The 24,866-nt window shown below is 46.0% G+C and overlaps 1 protein-coding gene across 1 annotated transcript; it reads left to right on the forward strand.

Moving 5' to 3' along the window:
• The first annotated feature begins 653 nt into the window (after window positions 1-653).
• LOC146396926 (ral guanine nucleotide dissociation stimulator-like) lies at window positions 654-4,149 on the forward strand. The gene is made up of 5 exons (XM_084997709.1): window positions 654-821; window positions 1,915-2,108; window positions 2,738-2,797; window positions 2,966-3,159; window positions 3,423-4,149. Exons 1-5 carry the CDS (start codon window positions 684-686, stop codon window positions 3,623-3,625), a joined length of 789 nt encoding a protein of 262 aa, XP_084853835.1. The 5' UTR covers window positions 654-683; the 3' UTR covers window positions 3,626-4,149.
• Window positions 4,150-24,866: the final 20,717 nt, after the last annotated feature.

Below are 24,866 nucleotides of genomic sequence, written 5' to 3' on the forward strand. Positions count from 1 at the left end.
CTTAGGAAGCTCTGGCTTCTCCCTCCATGTGTGTGGGGGAGGGTTTTTTCTGACCCAAAGGCAGCGAGCATGGGCACACGCACTCACACATACCCACACACACACTCCTGCACAGGGACATTCAAAAAGAATGTTGGGAAGGGGTCAGAAGAGGAACAGCCATGGGGGAGGTAATAAGAGGAAGCAAAAAGGGGGTGAAGGCACGATCTTCTCGTGACGCCCCTCCCACATGTTCAGGTCTCATGCCACATGTGCCTGAGGACACCCCTAGAAAGAGATGCTGGAATCTGCCCCCCCCAAAACTGTGCAGGTGGTGGTCAGGCAGGCTTTCAGACACAGGGACTCACTCAGGATGGGGACCAGGTGAGAAGGGGAAGTTGAGTCTGGAACCAGGTCTGTCTTCTCAGAGCCACACACAGCCCCTCCCCAGGCACTATGCAGAAGGCAGTGTGATGTGACTGGGTGACATGGGGACTGCGTGGACAAGGGCTGAGGGTCAGCAGCCCAGAGGGCTGTGTGCTGGGGGCTGTGTGAGGAGACCATGCCGCTGAGGGGACCCAGGAAGTGAGGTCACTTCCTTGGCAATGGACCCCAACAGAATTGGAACCCCGTTACCAGGCGCCCACATTCTAGAGCCAGCCCCACAGCCAGCTCACTTGGCTGGAGGCAGTTGAGGGAGAAAGATGTTCTCCTGCTGCGTCCCGACTCCCCGGGGCTTCTGCTCCAGGAAACCCTGGAGGGAGAGGATTTTCAGATTCTGTCGCCACTGGTTCAAACCTCAACCCCGATGCCACTGGTCCTTTAGGAGGAAGTCCCCGAAGGTAACCACTGGTGGCCTGGGGCAGGCTAGTGAGCCTTCCCCACCTACCCTCATCCCCCTGTGTGTGGGGGAGATGAAGGGGACCATCTAGGCAGGAGCAGGAGGGCAGGCCCTTGGCAAACTGCTGACCTGTCGTGGTCACAAACCAGCTCAGAGCTGGCAGCAGGAAGGAGGAGCCTGAGGTGTGTCTTGTCCGTGCCTGTGGATCCCAGGCCCTCAGGGGCTGGGCTTTTCTCCATCCCTGGGGGAGGTCTGTGCAGAGAGTGGTGAATGAGTGTCTGCGGGTGGTGTCTGGTGTCTCTGAGAGCAGCGAGGACAGCAGGCAGGGCTCTGAGGCTGCTGCCTGCCTGCCTGCCTGCCAGGCACTGTGTTCCCAGGGCCCCACACAACAGAGGGGACAAGAGCCAGTCCCTGGAGCCACCTGCTCCATCTCCCTGTAGGAGGGGCAGGTCCCGCCACCACTGCCAGCGCCCAGGCCAGGCTCAGGGTGAGCCCTGGGGAGACTCCACCCCAGGAGGCCTGGGTCCCAGAGCCACCCTGCTCCTCCCCGGGGCTCCCTCCCAGGGTCATGCTCCCAGAGGAACCTGGGCCCCATCTCCCCTCCCTCCCATCCTCATGTCCCAGACCCTGCCCTGTCCACATGCAAAGTCACTGTCCCCACATTTGTGGCATCTCAGAAAGAGACACTGATCAGTTTTCCATCATGTACACCCACAGTGCTGCTCCAGGTTTTTTCTACGGATTCTCCTGTTCTGACTCCATCCCCAGGTGTGCACGTGGGCCTGACAGTCCTGAGCCCTCTCCCTCTGGGATCAGCCTCTGTGTTCTCATCTCTAGAATGGGAGTGTGGATCAGAGTCTCAGGGCTGATGCAGTGCCTACAGGGCGGAGCCGTCAGGACTGTGCTCCAAACTGCCTCCCACATTGAATCATCTCCCACCGCCAGTTCTGCTGGGGATGCCACAACCTTTATGCTGCTGAGGACTCTCAGGCCACTAGTTCCCGAGGCTGGGGATTCGATCTGAGCTCCGGCCTGTGCGTTCTGGTGTCCACAGTGCTGCCTCTGACCGACGTCTCTGCTCTGTTCCACCCCAGGGGGAAGATGTGACCCCAGTGGGCAGGCGTGGGACCTGCATGGTGGGGAGTGTCCAGGGAGGCCGGCTGGACAAGCTGGTGGCACAGCTGGTGCCCACCTTGCTGAGCGGTGACCGCTCCTTCCTCCTCACCTTCCTGGGCACCTACATGGCTTCTGCCACCACCCAGCAGGTGCTGGACCTTCTGTTCCTAAGGTGAGTGCCCTACCCCTCGTGGCACATGGGTGGCTGGGCCACCTCCCAGCTGTTGAGATGTGGGAAGGTCACCACACCGCTCTGAGCCTGAGTGTGCCCTCTGCTCACCCGGGTAAAGAGAGGACCAGCCCCCTGGGGTGATGGAGGGACTGAGCGGGTCCATCATGGCAGGTGCTTCTGGGGAGCTGGCCCTGGGGGAAGGCTGCTGAGGGGCTGGGCTTGTGCTGCTCTCTATCTTCCTCCTTCCCTTGAGGAAGCCTCTGCCTCATTTGGGACTGTGCCTGTGACCTTGGGCTGAACTGTGTCCCATTGGAAAGGTGCTGGGGGGTTCCCTGGGGGCTTCCCTGTCCTGGGGGAGTGAGAACAGGGATCTCTGGAGACCAGCCGTGGGGCCCAGGCTGCTCAGATCTGCGTCATGGGGCTGGTTGGGCTTCTTCCTTCTGCAAATATCTGGGACGGTCCCCTAGGCACAGGCACTTCTCAAAACAAACAGCATCTCATGCATCAGGCAGACCACGGTCCTGCCCTCCGCGGCCTCCCTGCTCCCGGGGGTCACCCTGTCACACCAGCCATCACATCCAGGTGAGTCCTCAGTACAGCCCAGCTGACACCTTCCTGGCCTCCTCTAGGTACGGCTGCATCCTCCCCTACGCTGAGGAGGACGGCGGGCCCCTGCACCAGCTCAGAATGTGAGTGGCTTTGGATCCCAGGGGGAGGGGCTCTCTGCTCCAGAGAACAGCGGGGAGGTGTGGGGCCTGGGGATGGGAGGGGCTGCCAGGAGCCCGGGTCCCACACGGGGCAGGGTGGAAGGCAAGGCCGGGCCCTGACTCTGCTGCCCCCCTCCCGACCACTCCTAGGGCCATGACCTCCATCCTGGGCACCTGGCTGGACCAGTATCCTGAGGATTTCCACCAGCCTCCCGAATTTCCCTGCCTGAAGATGCTCTTGGCTTACCTGGAGCTCAGCATGCCTGGCTCAGCCCTGGAGCACAGTGCCCGCCTTCTCCTGGCACAGCTGGAGCATCTGGAGCCCATGGAGGCAGAGGGTGACGGTGAGGGGTCCTCGGGGTGGGTGATGGGCGAGTGGGGAGGGGACGGGGCTGGGCCTCACAGAGCAGAGCCTCCTGAGGCTGGAATTGGGCAGGAGCCATGAGGAGGCTCAGATCACTCTTCCCCTGGACTGCAGCCTGGGAAGACTTCCTGGGGGTGGCACCTTGGCCTGAGACTTCGCTGAATGGCAGGGAGGAATTTCCTGTTTTGGAAGGCATGCGGTAAGGCAGTCCTATTGAGGATATTTTCTCTTCTTGAACTACAGGACCAGCTCCAGAGCAAGCTCTAGAAACACCTGGAGACCCAGAGCCAGCTACAGCTCTCGTGCCAGCTGCAGCTCCACAGCCCCAGCAAATTCAAACCATAGCGCTTATTCACGTTCAAGCTTTAGGTGAAGGGGACATGCCAGCTCCAGTGCCAGAGCCAGAGCCTGCTCATGTCCTAGCTGTCATTTCAGCTCAGAGCTAAGAAACCACTTTCTCAGCCTCCACTTCTAAATCCGCATGAGGTCCAGCAAGCTCTGCTCCAAATGTCAAAGCCTGAATCACCCCGGAAACCTGTCCCAGTGCTTCCCCTCCAACCTCAGCCCATTTTCCCTCCAACCTCAGCTCCAGAGCTGAAGCCTCAGCAAGGGCACTGCCCCTGCTCTGAGCCCATCAGGCTTGGGCCCCTGCTGTGGCCTGGAATGTCCTCCAGCTCCAGGTCTAGGTCTAGAGACCACGGCAGACCCCGTTCTTCCAGTTACTCCAGGGCTGGAGCCAGCTCCTCCCCTAATATCCCTGGAGCTGGACCAGGTCAGCAAGAGCCATGAGCACCGGCTCCTGTGGTGCCTTCAGGGCCAGAGGACGAGCTGCCCCAGTGCCAGCAGCAGCTCTGGAGCCTCCCTTCCCTCCCCCGTAAGTCCATATTCTCACATTTGGTTCTTCACTGTATATAGCGAATTATTTACTCTAGGATATAGATCTCACTTGAAATAAAATTGAATATTTTGATCATTGAAATTGTACATGTGAGTGACATGAAGGACACTCGCCGTGTTACATGACCCCTCTGTCATCTCTGTTTCAGATCACTTGCATCAAGGGCAGCTCTATCTGTGTTAGTCACTAAACCCGCGACCTTCGGCGTGGGACCCTCCAGTATTCCTGATTTATTTATTTTTAAATTTGTGCTATAGTTGATTAATACTATTTTGTCAATTGCTGCTGTACAGCAAAGGGACCCAGTCATCCATATACACATATATATACATTCTTTTTCTCCTCTCAGTATTGCTTATGTGTCTATGCATTTATCAATTCCTGTTTTTTCTTAACAGTGCTAACATAACCGTTGGCATCTTGTGTCTGGCTAGGTCATGTATGAAGAGACTGATTTTCTTTTCTTTTTTTTTTTTTTTTTGGTTTCAAAAACAACATTGAAAATTTTAAGCAATGGACCACGATAATGTGAGAAAAAGAATTTATAAGTGTATGTGTAACAGGGTCACCATGTTGAACATTAGAGAAAAAATGAAAGCTGAAATAAAATATTCAGCCATAATAGTTATAAAATATCTTGTAAGAAAAAAAAAGTTTTTAAGCAATAGAGTTCCCGTTGTGACTCAGTGGTAATGAACCCAACATGCGTCCATGAGGATTCTGGTTTGCTCCCTGGCCTCACTCAGAGGGTTAAGGATCCAGCCTTGCTGGGGCTGTGGTGTACTCTGGCAGCTGCAGCTCCTGGATGGGAACTTCCATATGCCACAGGAGCTGCCCAAACAAACAAACAAACAAACATAAATATTTTAAGGCAGAGCTTGGAGTCAGAGGCACAGCCTTGGTTGTGTTTGATCCAGGGAACAATCTGAGAGACAGAAGCAGGACCCCCTGAGCCCCTGTGAGCAGAAGGAGTCTCACGTTATCAGGCACTCAAGGAAACTGCAGGAAGGTCAGAGCCTAGGGCCCGGGGGCTTTGCAGCTGAGCCCCTCCCCACCCCCACCTCAGGCTCCCCCAGCAGTGACCCACCGCCCTGCCCCCGGTCCAGCGCCAGGGCTGACATCCCTGCCCCTCACCCTCTGCAGAGGGGGAGCTCGGGCTTTGGTCCAAAACCACAAATGGAGAGGACAGAGGTTCTACCCGGTCTATGAAGGTGAGGCCAGGGGGAGTCCATGGTTGGAGGCTGCTGGGAGCGGCCAGGGTCAGCATCTCCTCTCTGCCCAGAGCTGGAGGCCCCGATACAGAGAACCTAAGTCCTTGCAGGGAGGGAATTCTGAGCTCTCCTGGAGAGGGAAAGACAGAAGCCCCTGATCCCTTGGGAGCAGACAAAGCAGAGGTCAGAGGACTGAGGGGAGGGCTGCCTGGCTACCTGAGGCAGCCTGTGATGGTTGGGGGCACAGGATCTGTGTGGTATGTAGGGCGTGGCCAGGACTCATGGCATCACCGTCTCTCTGCAAAACCAAATTTCCCTCCAGAGAAAGCCTTCAGTAGAAACCATCCCTTGTCCACCTGGAGGCTGTGGGAGCCAGCGATGCTGTCCAGCTCCCAAGCAGGGGGAAGGGTTGGGGTCGGGGTGTCCCACCGAGGTCAGAGCAGCTCAGGTGGGTTGAGGTGGCCAGGGGAGGGCACTGTGATTGGACCCCACATTTGTCCCCTGAAGCGGAGGACACACATGAACGCAAGGTGTTCAGGTCTCATCACTCAGAATACTCAGTGACCACAGCAGGGACTGTGGCTGCAGGTCTTGTCCAGTGACAGGGCTGGTCTGAGTGTGGTGGCATGGACCCCAGGACTCAGAGCCAGCCTAGGTCACCCCCTCCTCGACCCCCAGGGGAAGAAATGCTTTCTGGGGGAACAATCGAGTCTGAGGAGCTGGGCTTGCGAGGCAGAGAGGGCAGAGCAGATGGAGCAGGAGGTGGTGGCAGCAGGGTGCTCACAGCGGGGACCCCACCTGCACTTAGAGCCTGGGCTCTGGAGTTCTGCAGTGGCCTCGGCTCTGGTCACGGGTCATGTCACTGAATCTGCAGAGCATGTCCACAAGGTAATGGAAATACTGCCCCCGTTTACTGCTGAGGAGATGGTAACCATAATCCAGCCATGCCAACTCCATGCGGTCGGATGTATTATCGACTTCAAATGGATCAAGAAAAAGATCCTTTGAAGAGTTTGGACATCTGATATTTCACCTAGATCCGTTGAACGAGTGCACATAATTGTTACTGAGGAAATCTTAGTAATCTTTATCTGCTACTGGAGGGCTTTAATCATTAATTTGTGATGGGGAAAGGAAACCTGCCAATTTTCATGAAAAACTGATCCCTAAGACACACTTGCCATTACTTAGAAAGAAAGATGGGTAAACTTTCATTCACTGTGGTACATTTTCAAAGCAGGGACAAGGAAATGAAATGACTCATTGAGGATTCCTCTGGAAACTATTTTCTCAATGCCTCTCTTCACAGACTGGTATGATGCTGACTGCAATGATGATGAAGTTGAGAATAAGAAAATACTGAGGAATCCAAGTTCTCTGAGGCCAAATGATTGGGTCCGAAGAGCAGGCTTAGACTGGAGGGTTCAGTTACCAAGACAAAATAGATTTTGTTATTTTCAATGTACCCGGTTGATGGCTTATTTAAGTTGTTCCTAGAGCTCAGGTGATTGTGTGCATATTAGCGTAGGCTGAATTAGTTCTGCCCACTGCCCAGATGTCAGCACCTCTCCCTCTGCAGCCCCCACATCACGGCACTGGGTGGGAGGGTGGGAGCTCACTTTGGGGAGCCTCAGTTCTTCACCTGCTCAGTCAGGAACCCAGAGTCCTCCCATCCTGCGCCTCCTCCGGGCCTAGGACTCATCCCCATCTGCCTCCATCAGCACAAGGAACAGGCACCTGGAGAGACGCATGGGGGAGGTTACACTGGGCCAGGTCTGGAAGGACACACGTCCCTTCCTCTCCTGCTTTGCATTGACCTGTGGCTACAAAGGAGGCTGGAACATCCCCCAGCTCTGCCCCAAGAAGGCAACAGATTTCTATGGAAAATCGACATTGTCAGCAAAGAGCAAGTAATTCATTTCTAGCTATTGTGTTTTCAGATGCATACTGAGTATTTACTATAGGAGAAGCACTGTGCTGAGACCAGCCTGAGAACTCATTAACAGCAAGTCTGTGAAAGTGAAATTGTTAACATTGGCTTCTTAGGCTGACAGAACCCTGGGACCTAGCTGCACTCATGCCATTTCTCAATTGGCCACAGGAGGGCGGTGTTTACCCGCTTCTGACAAACACAGCCCCATTCAAAATCGACCACCTCCTGAGGGAGCCTTCACCAGAAAGTGTTTCAGAAACATCCTGGATTGATTTCATCTGTGTTCATTCACTTCTCTTCCTCAAACTCATCTTGAAGTTAGTGAAAATGCACTACAAATAACAAACAGAAGGTGAACCACTGCCTGGAGAGTGTCCCTGTGGCTTATCAACAGGGAAAATGAGGTGTCCAACCCACCATCTGTGCCCATCTCTGTCCCCTCCTCTCTCCCTCCAACCATCTAGAAACATCTCTGTATGTAAAACAGCTTTTGACAATCTGTGTAAAGTAGTCGAGATATTTTCTATCTTGTTTGGCTTTTTGTGATAGGAATTTGGGTGGCGTGTGGTCTGCCCACTAAGGCAGTGGGAAATTCCATGGCACCCTAGGAAACAATTGAAGGTGGGCTCTAGGTCTCAGTGGGAGACCGTAAAGGGTGAGCTCTCTTGCTCACCACAGCCAAGGTCAGGGCCATACTCTCTCCATCCCCAGTGCCCTGATTTCCCTGGGGACCCTGGGCTAAAATCCTGTCTCTCCTGCAGGAGGATCGGGGTCAGGCTAATGAACAATGGTTGTGATCACTGCAGAAGTGAGATGAGGTTGTGCATTTTCAATTCTCAGCTTTATGTCTCTGTTTCATTTGTGATTTCACTTTTATAAATGGTGTTTGCAAGGGTCCAGCCTCATCCCTCCACAAGTGGATGTCACGTTCTCCCAGACCCTTTAGTGGACAAGCCTGGCTTTCCCCCTGGAATGATCTTGCCACTCCTGTCAACACTCACTAGACCTTCCATGTGAGGGTGTGTTTCTGGGCTCTGGATTCACCACATTGATGTGCAATTCTGTTTTTATGCCAGTGCCCAACTGTCTTGATTGGTCCTTTGCAGTAAGTTTGGAAATCAGGAAGTGTGCCTCCTCCCACGATGTTTTTCTCCCTGAGAGTGTTTGTTTCTGGGCGGGGGGGGGGTGGGAGGGGTCTATCCTGTGTAACGTGAATGTTAAGAGGTGCTTTTCCATGTAGGCTGGGGATTGCCTAGGGATTGCAGTGGGATTGTAAATTACAATGTGAAGTATTGAGGTTTTAGCAGTGAGAAGTCTTCCAATCCATGAAATTGGTATGTGTGTCTTTTAATCTCACAAGGTTTCTCAGTTTTCACGGTACGAGTCTTTGCCTCCTTTGTTAAGTTTTTTACTAAGCAGTTCATTGATTGCTTTTCTTTCTGGTGCCATTGTAAATAAAATTGTGTTCTTCATGTCTTGTTCAGTTGGATCTGATTGGTGTACAGAAAGGCAAAGGATTGTTCACGTTGCCTGTATCTGGTTACTACTTTTCTGAATTCATTGGTTAGTTCTAACATTCTTTTGGAGCATTCCTTAGGATTTCTCCATATGAGATCCTCTCCTGTGTGGACAAAACTAATTCTACTTCCTCCTTTCACATTAGGGTGTAAGTGATTTGTGCATTGATGGGGGGATTGATGGATGGATCTTTCGTACCTGCTGTGGGGCTAAAGCTATCCGTACTATGTTGCATTGGTGTGCTACAACCCTGCATTCTTACATGCTACCTGATCTCAGAAGATGCGTTTTTTTTTCTCTTACCATTTAGTGTAGTGTTCACTGTCAGTGATGGCATTGTAATTTCCTCCAAACCTAGTGTGTTGAGTGATTTAAATTCCGAAACGGTGTTGGATTTTTCCCATTGCTTTTTCTGCATCAGTTGAGATGATCATGTTTTTCCCCTTCATCCTGTTAATTGGAACATTACGCTGATATGTTTCCTAGGTTGAAGCATTCCTATGGCTCTTCTTTTAAAATTTCGCATTCAGTCCTTACACCCCACCCACCTACAGTCTCTGTCTGGCAACACCCATCTGTTCTCCAAACCTATGAGCTTGGACTTTTAAGGTTCCATGTGTAAGTGAGCTCATGACCTTCAGTCTGAGTTATTCCACTTAGCCTAATGCCCTCAAGGTCCTTCTATATCGTCACATGGCAAGATGTCATTCTTTTGTTTGCCTGAATAATATTCCATTGCATAACCACAGCACAATTTCTTTTGTAATTTTTAAGTTAAACTTTATATGTGTGAGTGTGTATGAATATATAGATTTTCTTATTCAGATTCCTTCCCCATGTAGGTTATTACAGAATATTGCAGAGCTTTCTTTATGCTCTATCTAGTTTATATACAGCAAGGTATACATATTAATCCAAAATGCCCATCCATCCTTTCCCACTCCCTTTCCCCTTTGCTAACCATAAATCCATTTTCACCGTCTGTGATTCCATTATTGTTGTGCAAATAAGTTCATTTTGATCATTTCTCTTTACATTGTACATATCAGTGATATGATATGATATTTCTCTTTCTCTGACTTCACTTGGTATGGTCATCTCTAGGTCCATCCATGTAGCTGAAAATGGCATGATTTCACTTGCAAGGCTGAGTAATATTCCATTGCAGGTATGTACCACATCTTCTTGATCCATTCCTCCCTTGGTTAATATTCAGGTGGCTTTCATGTCATGGCTATTGTAAAGAGTCCTGCCATGAAAATTGGGGTGCATATATCTTTTTGAATTATGGCTTTCTCCAAATAGATGCCCACTAGGGGAACTGCTGGGTCATATGTTAGTTGTATTGTGAGTTTTGTAAGGAACCTCCATACGGCTCTCCATAGTGGCTGTACCAACTTTCTTTCCCACCAACAGTCTAGGAGGGTTCCCTTTTCTCCACATCCTCTCCGGCACTTGATAATTGCAGACTTTTTAACAAGGGCCATTCTGACTGGTGCAGGGTGGTCCCTAATTACAGTTTTGATTTGCGTTTCTCTCCTAATTAGTGATGTTGAGCATCTTTTCACAGAACTGTTGGTCACCTGTATATCTTCTTCAGAAAACTGTTTCTTAGGATCTGCCCATTTTTCAATCAGAATGCTTGTTTGCTATTAAATTGTATGACTTCTTGATAGGGATATTAGCCAGTTATGAGATACACGATTTGTAAATATTTTCTTCCATTCGCAGGGGGGCTTTTCAGTGTCTTGATTGTTTCCTTTGCTGTGCAGGAGCTTTTGCGTTTGAGTAGTCTGCCTTGTTTCTTTTTGGTTTTGTTTCCTTTGGTGTTGGAGTCAGATCCAAATGAATCGTCACCAGGACTGAGGTCAAGGAACTTACGGCCAGTTTTTTTTGTAGGAACCGCACGGTTTCAGGTCTTACATTCAAGGGTTTAATCATTTCTGAGTTAAGATTTATGTATGTGCAAGATAGTGGTCCAGTTTCATTCCTTTGCAGGTGGCTGTCCATTTTCCCCATCACCATTTACTGAAGATGTTGTGCTCTCCCCGTTGTATATTCTTAGCCACTTGTCATCAAGTAATTGACTGTATTTGCATGGGTTTCTTTCTGGGCTCTATATCCTGTGGCATTCAACTATGCATTTGTTTTTAGGCCAGTTTTGTACTGTTTTGACTACTCTAGCTTTGTAATTTAGTTTGAAATGATAGGCCTCCAGCTTTGTTTTTCCTCATGATGGCTTTGCCTTGGGGTGTTTTTTGTGGATGCATGCAAATTTTAGGATTACTTGTTCTATTTCTCTAAGGAAGAGTCCTACAATTCCATTGTTTTGCATTTAATATTCAATAACATTTCCCACTAAAAGAAACCAAGGCTTCTTGGACAACGACTGACTCTAGGACTGGGAGGAAGTGTACAAGAAGGGTTTGAAACATCTTGCGAAGCCAGATCTCAAAGAGGCATTCAGACTATGAGGATCACTTCCAAACGACTGAATTGTCAAACTGAAGTGCTTCCAACTGGTGAAAAATGCGACAATTAGACCATCAGCAAATTAAATAATTGCAGTCAAGTGAAAACCACCAAATATGTTTTAATCCTTGATTTTATAGGGTGTTTGTTTAATTCATTGTCTCTGGAGGATGACAGGGTGGCAGTTCATCTCTGCATAATGGAGAGATGAATGAACCTGCCTTTCCTCTGTGAACTGTTCTACTGGGTGACCAAACAGAAGATGAAGGAAAGTGTGTTTTGGTAAAATTCATCCAGCTGATGCTCCAAAAAGAAATGATGGAATTAGAATATCATCGTTTTCGCTCTCAAATGCATCAATGAACAGAAGGCTTGAGTGTCATCTGTCCTGACACCTCAAAAAAAGACAAACAACCTGACGTGTGTGTCCTGTGATGAAAGAGCACATCAATGCCTAGGGTCTCATCAACAGTCTTGATCCTGAGCCTGATCAAGCCTCTGAAAACAATTGAACAGGAAATGTGGAGCACAGAGGGATGTGTTGAACTGCCCCATGGGAACACCGTCTGCAGAATCCATACTGGAGAGTTCCCCAAGGGGAAGGGCTCAGGTTCTGCATGGATGCAGTGTCAGGAAGTGCAGGATGGAGAAGGAACTTGTAGACTAAAAGAGTTGAACAAATACCAGCAAATGAGCAAGCATCAGCTAAAGGGGCTAGGAGTCCCTGTTGTGGCACAGCGGAAAGGAATCTGACTAGTAACCATGAGGTTGCCGGTTCAATTGCTGGCCTCACTCAGTGGGTTAAGGACCCGGGGTGGTTGTGAGCTGTGGCATAGGTTGCAGACACGACTTGGACCTGACATTGCTGTGGCTGTGGTGTATGCTGGTGGCTACAGCTCCAATTTGACGCCTAGCCTGGGAAACACCATATGCAGCAGGTGAGGTCCTAAAAAATAAATTAAATTAAATTAAAGGTCTAAATGAGTACACGAGGGTGATAAACACCACGAAGAAACTGAAGGAGAGTAGTGACTATAGAGATCAGGACAGTGAGAACTTTGGGAAGGAGGGAGGTGGTAGAGATTGGGAAGGGGCACAGGGAGGGTCTCCTAAGGTACAGGGAAAAGTACAGATTCTTATCCTAGATGGTGGTCACAAGGGGGCTCTTTTTTACTGAGGTAGAGTTGATATAAAATATTGTGGTAGCTTCTAGAGTACAACAGAGTGACTCAAAATTTTATAGCTCATACACCATTTAAACATATGTAAAATGAAGGCTATTTTCCATGTGTTGTGCAGTGTATCCTTGTACCCGGATTATTTATTTATTTACTTATTTATTTAAAATCCCAAAATACTGATACGGAGTGAACACAGCCAGACAGAGAAAGATGTCCCTCATATAAAATGAGCTGTTCTCTCCAGTGAAAGAAAGCAGATGAGTGGCTGCCTGGGGATGGGCGGGAGGGAGGCATGGATTATCAAGGGGCACGAGAAAATTTGAGGGGAGCATTGGGTATGTTTTTCTCTTAATTAGGCTGATGTTTTTCTGCGTATTTACATACGACACAACTCAATGAACTGTCTACTTTAAATATGGGCAGACTTTGGACCTCATGTGCACACCCATGAAGTTGTGACTAAAGCAGCACCGTGAGTGATTGGAAGCAGTGTGTCCCAGGCTTTGCTGATGCTAAGAAGCCCCTGGTGCTGTGAAAAGTCCAGATTCCTGGTCCTGCTCTGAGTCCCCATGAGCACCAGGTGAACTGGACTTTCAGCAGAGGGTCCCAGGAATTCTCCTGCTCAGGGAAGATGGGAAACACTGGTGTGAAGTGGGTGGGAGCTGCCAAGAAGCATCTCCTGCTCTTGACCAAACGATCCTCAGGTGAAAGCAAATGAAAACTCCACCATCACCACCCCAGGGAAAACGAATCTCTTCTCTCCTGGTGTTTCAACAAGTACCTGAACCTTGAGTACCATAGAACAAGGGGGTGTCATCAGTGTCTCCTTGAAGGAGCTTCCACAGCCCCCAGCACCTTAGATCATTGGATTGATGGGGAGAAAGCCCAGCTGATGGCGGAAATGGCCTCCATAGAATCCCTGTTACCGCAATTATCCAATCAAGACCTCAACTCCTGTAAAAGACCCACAAAGGGCTTTGCTTTGCCTTTCATCTTGAAGGATGTTTGCTGTGTTCTGTTGTGAAAGAGGTGCATTGATGCCAGGTAAAGCAGGATACCAGTTTTTAATGGTTTTATAAAAGTGGTGGTGTGATTGGTAGTTCTTGAAAATGCACTATTTCTTATGGCTGGGTCACGTCATGGATATGTTTTAGAATCACTAAGCTTTGCAGTTCTTCACATGTGAGTTTTCCATTATGCACTTTGTCAGTTTTTCTCTATTTTCCCTTAATTTGGGGTATTCTTCTTATGTAATTGATTTGAAGTCTTTGTCCTCTCTATCTTGAAAACGTTTTCTACCACCTATCACCATTACCTCATTTCTGGTGTCTTTTTTGCCTGTTTGACAGCTGTGCCCCACTCCCATTTCTTTTTTTTTATAAAAACTGAATTTTTTGGAGTTATTGCTGTGGCTCAGTGGGTTAAGAATCTGACGGCCGTGCCTCTGGTTCCCAAAGAGTCCAGAATTGGAGCCCGGGCTCAGCGCAGTGGCTTTAAGAATCAGGTGTTGTTGCAGCCTGGGCATAGGTTCCAGCTGTGGCTGGGATTCAGTCCCTGGCCCAGGAACTTCCATGTGCCAAGGGTGCATCCATTATGTTAAAAAAAGAAAAAAAAACCTTTTTCCCTTTGCTTAGCAAGATTGAAATTAGGCAAAGCATGCATTCAACCTGGGAATTGAAGACAAATTTTTCATTCATTTTGTTTTGGAGAAGAAGTTGATTGACAAATCTGTGTGACTTTCTGGTGTACAGCAGAGTGATTCCATTTTATATATATGTATGTATGTACTTTGCCATGTTTTTTCCATTTTGTTTAATACAGGACATTGAATAGACTTCCCTGTGCTACACAGTAGGACCTTGTTTATTTTACATATGATAGTTTGTGTCGGCTAGCCCCAATCTCCTAGTATATCTCTCCCCCACTCCTTTTCCTGGTTGGTCACCATAAATTTGTTTTCTATGTTTGTGAGTCCATTTCTATTGTGTAAACTAGTTCATTTGTGCCCTATTTTACCTTCCACATATAAGTGATATCATGTGGCATTTGTCTTTGAATTTCTGACTTACTTGACTCAGTATGGACTCTCTAGGTCCACCCATGTTACTGCAAATGGCATTATTTCATGCTTTTTTATGACTGAATAGTGTTCCATCTTCTTGATCCATTCATTTGTCAATAGACATTTAGTTTGCGTCCATGTCTTGGCTATTGTCCATAGTGCTGCTATGAACCTTGAAGTACATGTATCTTTTTGAATTATGCTTTTGTTCGAATATGTGCCCAGAGGTGGGACAGCTAGATCATCTGGCAACTCCAGTTTTAGTTTTTTTGAGGAACTGCCATACTGTTTGCTATTGTGGCTCTATCACCCACCAACAGTGTAGGAGGGTTCTCTTTTCTCCACACCCTCTCAGCATTTCTTATTTGTACTTTTTGATGATGTCGTTTCTGATGGATGTGAGACGCTAACTCATTGTGTTTTGATTTGCCTTTCTCTAATAACTAGCAATGCTGAGCATCTTTTCATGTGCCTGTTGTTGGCGATCTGTATGTCGAAGAGAAAATTGTAAACATTGGAAATGGAGGAGGAATTTCATATGGAAAACCTCCAATAGCCAGTTGGAAAGCAAACAGTGTGCTTGACGGATTCAACTAAGTGCTGGTTTGGAGAAAAGCAAAGTATTTTTTAAATTGGAAATAGATAAACCCCGTCAAGCCAATAAAAATCTAATTCCAATAGGACTAAGATAAAAAATATTGTAATATGGTATTTGTCTTTCTCTTTCTGAGTTACTTCACTCAGCATGAGAGTCTCAAGTTCCTCCATGTTACTGTAAATAGCATTATTTTGTTCTTTTTATGGCTGAGTAGTATTCCATTGTGTATATATACCACCTCTTCCTAATCCAATCATCTGTCCATGGACATTCAGGTTGTTTCCACATCTTGGCTATTGCGAACAGTGCTACAGTGAACATGCAGGTGCTTGTGTCTTTTGCAAGGAAAGTTTTGTCCAGATATCAGCCCAAGAGTGGGATTGCTGGGTCATATGGTAGTTCTATGTACAGTTTTCTAAGGTACCTCCATACTGTTCTCCATAGTGGCTATACCAGCTTACATTCCCACCAACTGGGTGGGAGGGCTCCCTTTTCTCCCCACCCTCTCTAGCATTTGCTATTTGTGGATGTATTGATGATGGCCATTCTGACTGGTGTGAGGTGGTATCACATGGTAGTTTTGATGTGCATTTCTCTAATAATCAGGGATGTTGAACATTTTTTCATGTGCTTGTGAGCCATGTGTATGTCTTCTTTGGAGAAATGTCTATTCAGGTCTTTTGCCCAGTTTTCCATTGGGTTGCTGGCTTTTTGCTGTTGAGTTGTATAAGTGGTTTGTATATTTTAAAGATTAAGCCCTTGTCCATTGCATCGTTTGAAACTATTTTCTCCCATTCCATAGGTTGTCTTTTTGGTTTTTTTATGGCTTCCTTTGCTGTGCAAAACTTTGTCAGTTTGATTAGGTTCCATTGGGTTCTTTTTGTTGTTATTTTGTTGCCTTGGGAGACTGACCTGAAGAAACATTGGTAAGGTTGATGCCAAAGAATGTTTCGCCTATATTCTCTTCTAGAAGTTTGATGGTGTCTGGTTTTATGTCTAAGTCTTTGAGCCATTTTGAGGTTATTTTTGTGCACGGCGTGAGGGAGTGTTCTAGTTTCATGGATTTGCACACAGCTGTCCAGTTTTCCCAGCACCACTTGCTGAGAAGACAGTCTTTTTTCTCATTTTATATTCGTCTCCTTTGTCGAAGACTGATTGACTGTAGGTGTCTGGGTTTATTTCTGCATTTGCTATTCTGTTCCATTGGTCTGTGTGTCTGTTTTGGTACTGGTACTGCACTGTCTTGAAGACGTAATATCGCCTGAAGTCTGGGAAATTTATGCCTCCTTCTTGATGTTTTCCCTCAGGATTGCTTTGGCAATTCTGGGTCATTTATGGCTCCATCTAAATTTTGGGCTTGTTTGTTCTAGTTCTGAGAAAAATGTCCTGGGTAATTTGATAGGGATTGCATTGAATCTGTAGATTGCTTTCGATGGTATGGCCATTTTTACCATGCTAATTTTTCCAAGCCAGGAGCATGGAATATCTTTCCATTTCTTTGACTCCTCCTTAATTTCCTTGCTTAATGTTGTATAGTTCTCAGCACATAAGACTTTCCCCTCCGTAGTCAGGTTTATCCCTAGGTATTTACTTTTGGGGGGGGTGCTATTTTGAAAAGTATTGTATTTTTGTATTCCTTTTCTAAATTTCATTGTTAGTAGACAGAAGGAGACCAATACCTAATCTTGTATCCTGCTACTTTGCTGAATTCGTTGATCACTTCAAGTGGTTTTTGTGTTGCATCCTTCAGGTTTTCTATACGTAGTATCATGTCATCTGCATACAGTGACAATTTTGCTTCTTCTCTTCCCATTTGGATCCCTTGTTTTACTTCTTTGGTTTCTCTGATTGCTGTGGCTAGTACTTCCAATACTATGTGGAATAAAATTGGTGAGAGTGGGCGTCCTTGTCTTGTTCCAGATTTTGTTGGGGGTACATTCAACTTTTCCCCATTGAGTATTATATTTTCTGTGGGTTTGTCATAAATGGCTTTTACTAAGTTAAGGCATGTTCCCTCTATACCCACTTTGGTAAGAGTTTTGATTATGAACGGATGTTGGACTTCGTCAAATGACTTTTCGGCATCTATTGAGATGATCATGTGGTTTTTGACTTTTGTTTTGTTAATGTGGTATATGATGATAGATTTGCGTATGTTGAACCATCCTTGTGAACCTGGGATGAATCCTACTTGGTCGTGGGTGTGATCTTTTCTATATGTGGTTGGATTCGGTTGGCTAAAATTTTGTTGAGAGTGCTTGCATTTATATTCATCAAAGATATTGGCCTATAGTTTTCCTTTTTGGTAGTATTTTTGGTTTTTGCATCAGGGTGATGGTGGCTTCATAGAACGTCTTTGGGAGTGTTCCTTCTTCAACCTTTTGGAAAAAGTTAAGGAGGATGGATATAAGTTCCTCTTTGTATGTTGGGTAGAATTCAACTGTGAAGCCTTCTGGTCCTGGACTTTTGTTTGTAGGGAGTGTTTTCGTTACATACTCAGTTTTATTTCTGGTGATCAGTCTGTTCAGTTGATCTTTTTCTTCTTGATTCAGTTTTGGCGAGCTCTAGAACGTTGTCCATTTCTTCTAGGGGGTCAAATTTGTTGCCATACAATTGTTCATAGTATTCTCTGATGGTTTTTGGTATTTCTGCAGTATCCATTGTGATCTCTCCTTTTCCATTTCTTGTTTTGTTTATTGGGGTTTTTTCTCTCTTCTTCTTGGTGAGCCTAGCCAGAGGTTTGTCGATTTTGTTCACTCTTTCAAAGAACCAGCTCTTGCTTTTATTTGATTTTTTCTATTCTTTTTGAATCTCTATGTTATTGATTTCCTCTCTGATCTTTATGAGTTCCCTCCTTCTGCTGACCTTAGGTTTTGTTTGTTCTTTTTCTCATTCATTTAGGTGGTGGGTTAAGCTGTCAATTGGAGATTTTTCTTCTTTGTTGAGGAAGGCCTGTGTCACTCTGAATTTCCCTCTAAGCACAGCTTTTGAGGCATCCCATAGATTGTGAATGGTTGGAGCTTCATTATCCTTTGTCTCGAGGTATCTTTTCATTTCCTTTTTGATTTCCTCATTGACTTCTTGGTTTTCTAGTAGCATGTTTCGTCTCCCTGTAGTTAGGTTTTCTCATTTCCTTTCCCATGGTTGATTTCTAGTTTCATGCCCTTGTGGTCAGAGAAGATACCCAAAATGATTTTGATGCTCTTAAATTTGTTGTGGTTAGCTTTGTGCCCCACCATGTGGTCCATCCTTGTGAATGTTCCACGTGCACTTGAGAAGAATGGATATTCTGATTTGGGGCGATGTAATGTTTTGTAAATGGCAGTTAAGTCTAACTTTTCTACTGTGTCATTATAGGATCTCCGTTGCCTGATTGACTTTCTGTCTAGAGGATCTGTCCATTGATATGAGTGGGGTGTTAAAGTCTCCTACGGTTCTTGTGTTCCCCGCTCTTATTGGATTATTGTATTCATGTCTGTTAGCATTTGTGGTATGCATCTGGGTGCTCTTATCTTAAGGGCATATATATTGACAATTGTAATAGCCTCTTCTCGAATGGATCCTTTTACCATTACATAGTGTTCTTCTTTGTCTTCCTTTATGGCCTTCTTTGTAAAGCCTGTTTGGTCTTATATGAGTATTGCAGCGCCTGCTTTCCTGCCTTATCCACTGGCCCGAAATATCGCTTTCCATTGCCTCACTTTCTGTGGCCTTTGCCCTAAGGTGAGTCTCTTGTAGCCAGCATCTTGTAGGCTTTTGCCTTCTTATCCAATCTGCCACTCTGTGTCCTTTGAGAGGACCATTCAGTGCATTAACATTTAAGGGAATTGTTGATAAATATGTATTTATTGCCATTTTGAACCTTGTTTTCCAGTTGATTCTGTTTCTCCTTTGTTCCTTCCTTTTTTATTTCTTCATTCATTTATTTTTTTGCTTGGAAGATTGTGTACTTTTCTTTTTAGTATTTGTGAATGTAATGTTTGGTTTTGATTTGTGGCTGCTCTGTTTTTTAAGTATGCTAACCCCTTCCTATATCTGCTTGCTTTAGCCTGATTGTCATATAGGCTCGAACACATTTTTTAAAAAAAAAAAAAGAAGAAGAAGAAGAAGAAAAGGGAAAAAAACAGTCTAGCTTGTCTTACTTTGCTTCCCCACACTCTATGATTTTGAAGTCCTTTTTTGACATCTTCATGTGTGTTCTTTTGCTGTGTCTTGTGTTGATCATCACTTTTACAGTAGGTTTTCTTCCCCTTTTGTATCTGTGTCCTGGCTTATTTAAGTGATTGCTTTCCAGTTGTGATTTCCTCCATCCTATTTGTCTTACTTCATTTTTATGTAGAGAAGCTCTTTCAGTCTTTCTTGTAGAACAGTTTTAGTATCGCTGTTCTCTTTCAGGTTTTGTTTGTTGGGGTAAGTCGTTATTTCTCTTTCTATTTCAGATCATATTCTTGCTGGGTAGAGTATCCTAGGCTGCAAAGTTTTCCCTTTTAGAGCCTAGAATATATCTGGCCACTCTCTTCTGGCCTGTAGTGTTTCTGTAGAGAAATCAGCTGATAGCCTTATGGGGGCTCCCTTTTAAGGAACGCTTTGTGTTACCTTTGCTGCCTTTAGAATCCTCTCTTAATCTTGAACTTTTGCCATGTTCATTATAATATGTCTTGGTGTGGGCCTGTCTGGGTTGAACTTGTTTGGGGCCCTCTGTGCTTCCTATACCTTGATATCCGTTTTCTTTAGATTTGAAACGTGTTCAGACATAATTTCTTCACATATATTTTCAACCCCTTTTTTCTTCTCCTTCTGGACTCCCTATTATGTGTAGATTGGCCTGCTTTATATTTATCCCATGGATTGCTTATACTGCTTTTGTGTTTCTTCATTTGGTTTTCTGTCTGCTGTCCTGATTGGGTGCTTTCCAGTCTTCTATCTTCCAAGTCACTAATGCATTCCTCTGCATTAGTCATTCTGCCTTTTAAGGCCTCTAGCTCAGTTTGTATCTCTCCAAATGAATTTCCTAGTTTTTCCTGCTTCCTCCTTGTATTTTCTAGTCCTTTCTAAAGTAATCTGCATTACTGTGCATATCTGCTCTTAATTCCTTCCTATTCACCCTTAATTCCTTCAGGATTTTCACTATCTCCATTTGGAACTCATGGCCTATCAGACTATCGAGGTCTGTTTCCCTGTTTGCTGCTTCGGGTGAATTCTCCTGTTGTTTTAACTGGGAATCGTTCCCTGAGCTGCATCATCTTGCTTAGTGGTTTTCTTGTTCTGTGAGTTTAGGGAAACCAGACTGCAGTCTTGAAGGGCCATTTCTATGCAAGAGCAGCCCCCTTTGTATTTTGTGGGGGGTTATTTTGTATTTGGGGCATGGGAGTTTGGATAGTTGCTGTCTCATTCTTCAGTGTGAGCAGGCTGTTATCCCCATGGTGCTGAGTGTGTTTCCAATGGGCAGGGCTAGTGGTCAGTGCCTGGTTGGTGAGCTCTTGACAGTAGCAAGAACCTGCAGAAAGGTGGCACAGGATACTCCTCGTTGCAGGGTCCTGAGACGCGGTAATGAGCCTTAGGCAGATTTAGGAGCATTTGGCCATGGCAGAAGCTGGGTATTTGAGTTCCCAGGGGAGTGAGAGCAACAACAGGCAGTGTTCGGTCACAACGCCCTCCTCTGTGGTGCCCTCTGAGGTGACTGGGGAGGCAAATGGTGCCTGCTCATGGACCCCCAGTGGTGGTGGGCCACACCCACCTCTGGAGTCAGAGACAACTGCAGTGGTTTGCACCCATCACCTGTAGACCATGGAAGAAGCACTCTGTTCTGCTTAGCCCATGCAGGAGGTGGTTCACAGGCTGTTCCCAGTTGTAGGGTCCTGGGACGTGACAATGCTCAGGCATCTGTAGGAGGTGCCCAGAGCATTTGGCAGTGGCAGTGGCAGCAGCAGGGTGGGTGTGTTCACATGGGAGTGACAGCAACACCAGGTGGTGCCCGGTTGCAGTGCCCTCCTTTTGCTGACCTCTGAGGTGACTGGGGCCACAGGTGGAGCCTGTGTTTCTTTCCTCTTTTCCTTTCCTTCCAAATTGAGCATGTGGAAGTTCCTGGGCCGGGGATACAACCCAGGCTGCAGTAGCAACCTGAGCCACCGCAGTGACAAAGCCAGATCTTTGCCCACCTGGCAGGGGATTTAAGTCCAGCCTGAGGATGTTCTTACTGATATGAGAAAAAAGTCCCTTGTTCCTCCTGTCTTTGACTGCGTATACACTTCTGTTGGGTCTGATTAGTGGTCCAGCTGCTTCAGTGTTGGGGAAGCCGTCTAAGGGCAGGAACATGAAGGTGATGCACTGAGCTTGTCAAGGCTCATCTGGTGAAGGCAGCCTGTCATCTGCCCCCTGTCCTGGGGCCACTGTGGGTCCAGCCAGAGAAGCCAAGCTTCCCGGACTGTGTGCCCCAGGAAGGGGGCAGTCCCTGCAGGCAGCACGGTGGCTGTGAGTGAGCACAGGGGAGCAGACTCTCTTCATCTGTCATCTCTGCTCCTGCGACCTGTGCCACCTGGTCTGACGTGTCTGACTTCCTAGGACACATCTGGGACCCTGTCAGCAGGTGTGTTGGGAAATTAGAAACCCTATGATCTCCAGCAATCCCACTCCTAGGCATCTATCCAGAGAAAACCACGACTCGCAAAGACACATGCACTCCGATGTTCATTGCAGCACTCTTTGCAATAGCCAAGACATGGAAGCAACCTAAATGTCCATCGACAGAGGAGTGGATCAAGAAGATGTGGTACACATACACAATGGAATATTACTCAACCCTTAAAAGGAATGAAATACCGGCATTTTTAGCAACATGGATGGGCCTAGAAGCTATCATACTACGTGAAGTCAGCCATAGGAAGAGACACCAACCTCAAATGCTTTCACTGACATGTAGAATCTGAAAAAAGAACAGACTGAACTTCTTGGCAGAACAGATGCTGACTCACAGACATTGAGAAACTTAGGGTCTCTGGAGGAGACAGTTTGGGGGCTGGAGGAATGTGCTTGGGTTGTGGGATGGAAATCCTGTGAAATTGGATTGTTATGACCATTATACAACTACAGATGTGATAAATTCATTTGAGTAATAAAATTTTTTTTCCCACTGTTCAGCATGGGGATCAAGCTATCCTTACATGCATACATTTTTCCCCCACCCTTTGTTCTGTTGCAATATGAGTATCTAGACATAGTTCTCAATGCTACTCAGCAGGATCTCCTTGTAAATCTATTCTAAGTTGTATCTGATAACCCCAAGCTCCCCATCCCTCCCACTCTCTCCCTCTCCCTCTTGGGCAGCCACAAGTCTATTCTCCAAGTCCATGATTTTCTTTTCTGTGGAGATGTTCATTTGTGCCAGATGTTAGATTCCAGTTATAAGTGATAGCATATGGTACTTGTCTTTGTCTTTCTGACTCATTTTCCTCAGTATGAGAGTCTCTAGTTCCATCCATGTTGCCACACATGGCATTATTGTGTTCTTTTTTATGGCTGAGTAGTATTCCATTGTGTATATATACCACCTCTTCCAAATCCAATCCTCTGTCGATGGACCTTTGGGTTGTTTCCATGTCCTGGCTATTGTGACTAGTGCTGCAATGAACATGTGGGTGCAGGTGTCTCTTTTAAGTAGAGTTTTGTCTGGATATATGCCCAAGAGTGGGATTGCAGGGTCATGTGGAAGTTCTATGTTTAGATGTCTAAGGTATCTCCAAACTGTTCTCCATAGTGTCTGTACCCGTTTACATTCCCACCAACAGTGCAGTAGGGTTCCCTTTTCTCCACAGCCCCGCCAGCCCGTGTGTATTTGTGGACTCATGAATGACGGCCATTCTGACGGGTGTGAGGTGGTCTCTCATGGTAGCTTTGATTTGCATTTCTCTTATAATCAGGGATGTTGAGCATTTTTTCATGTGTTTGTTGGCCATCTGTGTATCTTCCTTAGAGAACAGTCTATTCAGGTCTTTGGCCCACTTTTCCATCGGTCGTTGGCTTTTTTGCTGTTGAGTTGTATAAGTTGCTTGTGCAAACTAGAGATTATGCCGTTGTCCATTGCATCATTTGAAACTATTTTCTCCCATTCTGGAAGTTGTCTTTTTGTTTTCTTTTGGGGGTTTTCCTTTTCTGTGCAAAACTTGTCAGTTTGATTAGGTCCCATAGGTTTATTTTTGCTCTTATGTCTGTTGCCTTGGGAGACTGACCTGAGAAAATATTCCTGATGTTGATGTCAGAGAGTGTTTTGCCTATGTTCTCTTCTAGGAGTTTGATGGGGTCTTGTCTTATATTTAAGTCCTTCAGCCATTTTGAGGTTATTTTTCTGCATGGTTGTGAAGGTGTGTTCTAGTTTCATTGCTTTGCAAGCAGCTGTCCAGGTTTCCCAGCAATGCTTGCTGAATAGACTTTCTTTTTCCCATTTGATGTTCTTGCCTCCCTTGTCAAAGAGTAACTGACCATAGGTGTCAGGGTTTATTTCTGGGTTCGCTATTCTGCTCCATTGGTCTGTCTGTCTGTTTGGATACCAGCACCACACTGTTTTAATGACTGTGGCTTTGTAATATTGCTTGAAGTCTGGGAGAGTTATGCCTCCTGCTTGGTTTTTGTTTCTCAGGATTGCTTTGGCAATTCTGGGTCTTTTGTGCTTCCATCTAAATCTTTGGATTGTTTGTTCTAGTTCTGCGAAAAATGTCCTGGGTAATTTGAAAGGGATTGCATTGAATCTGTAGATTGCTTTGGGTAGTATGGCCATTTTTACAATATTGATTTTCCCAATCCAGGAACATGGAATAGCTTTCCATTCCTTTACATCTTCTTTGATTTCCTTGATTAAAGTTTTATAGTTCTCGGCATGTAAGTCCTTTCCCTCCTTGGCCAGGTGTATTCCGAGGTATTTGATTTTGTGAGGTGCAATTTTAAAAGGTATTGTATTTTTGAATTCCTTTTCTAATACTTCATTGCCGGTATACAGAAATGCGACTGACTTCTGAATGTTAATCTTATATCCTGCCACTTTGCTGAATTTGTTGATCAGCTCAAGTAGTTTTTGGGTGGAGTCCTTAGGGTTTTCGATGTATAGTATCATGTCGTCGGCATACAGTGACAGTTTTAGCTCTTCTCTTCCTATTTGGATACATTTTATTTCTTTTGTTTGTCTAATTGCTGTGGCTAGGACTTCCAAAACTATGTTGAAGAGCAGTGCTGAGAGTGGGCATCCCTGTCTTGTCCCGGATTTGAGGGAGAAGGCTTTCAGTTTTTCCCCACTGGGTATTGTATTTGCTGTGGGTTTGTCATAAATGGCTCTGATCATGTTCAGGAATGTTCCCTCTACACCCACTTTGGCAAGGGTCTTGATCATGAATGGATGTTGGACTTTGTCAAATGCTTTTTCTGCGTCTATTGAGATGATCATATGATTTTTGACTTTTCTTTTGTCAATGTGGTGTATGACGCTGATTGATTTGCGTATGTTGAACCATCTTTGTGAACCTGGGATGAACCCTACCTGGTCATGGTGTATAATGTTTTTGATATGTTGTTGGATTCAGTTGACTAAGATTTTGTTGAGAATTTTTGCATCTATATTCATCAAAGATATTGGCCGATGGTTTTCTTTTTTGGTGGTATCTCTGTCCGGTTTTGAAATAAGGGTGATGGTGGCATCACAGAATGTCTTTGGGAGTAATCCTTCTTCTTCAACCTTTGGAAAGAGTTTAAGGAGCAGGGGCACCAGATCCTCTTTATATATTTGATAGAATTCACCTGTGAAGCCATCTGGTCCTGGACTTCTATTTGT

Source organism: Sus scrofa, chromosome 14 (genome assembly GCF_054392235.1).
Source record: "Sus scrofa isolate SSC_HxYL_T2T_F1_AM1 chromosome 14, Sscrofa_HxYL_maternal_Yorkshire_Landrace_v2.0, whole genome shotgun sequence".
In the NCBI taxonomy this organism is placed as follows: Eukaryota; Metazoa; Chordata; class Mammalia; order Artiodactyla; family Suidae; genus Sus; species Sus scrofa.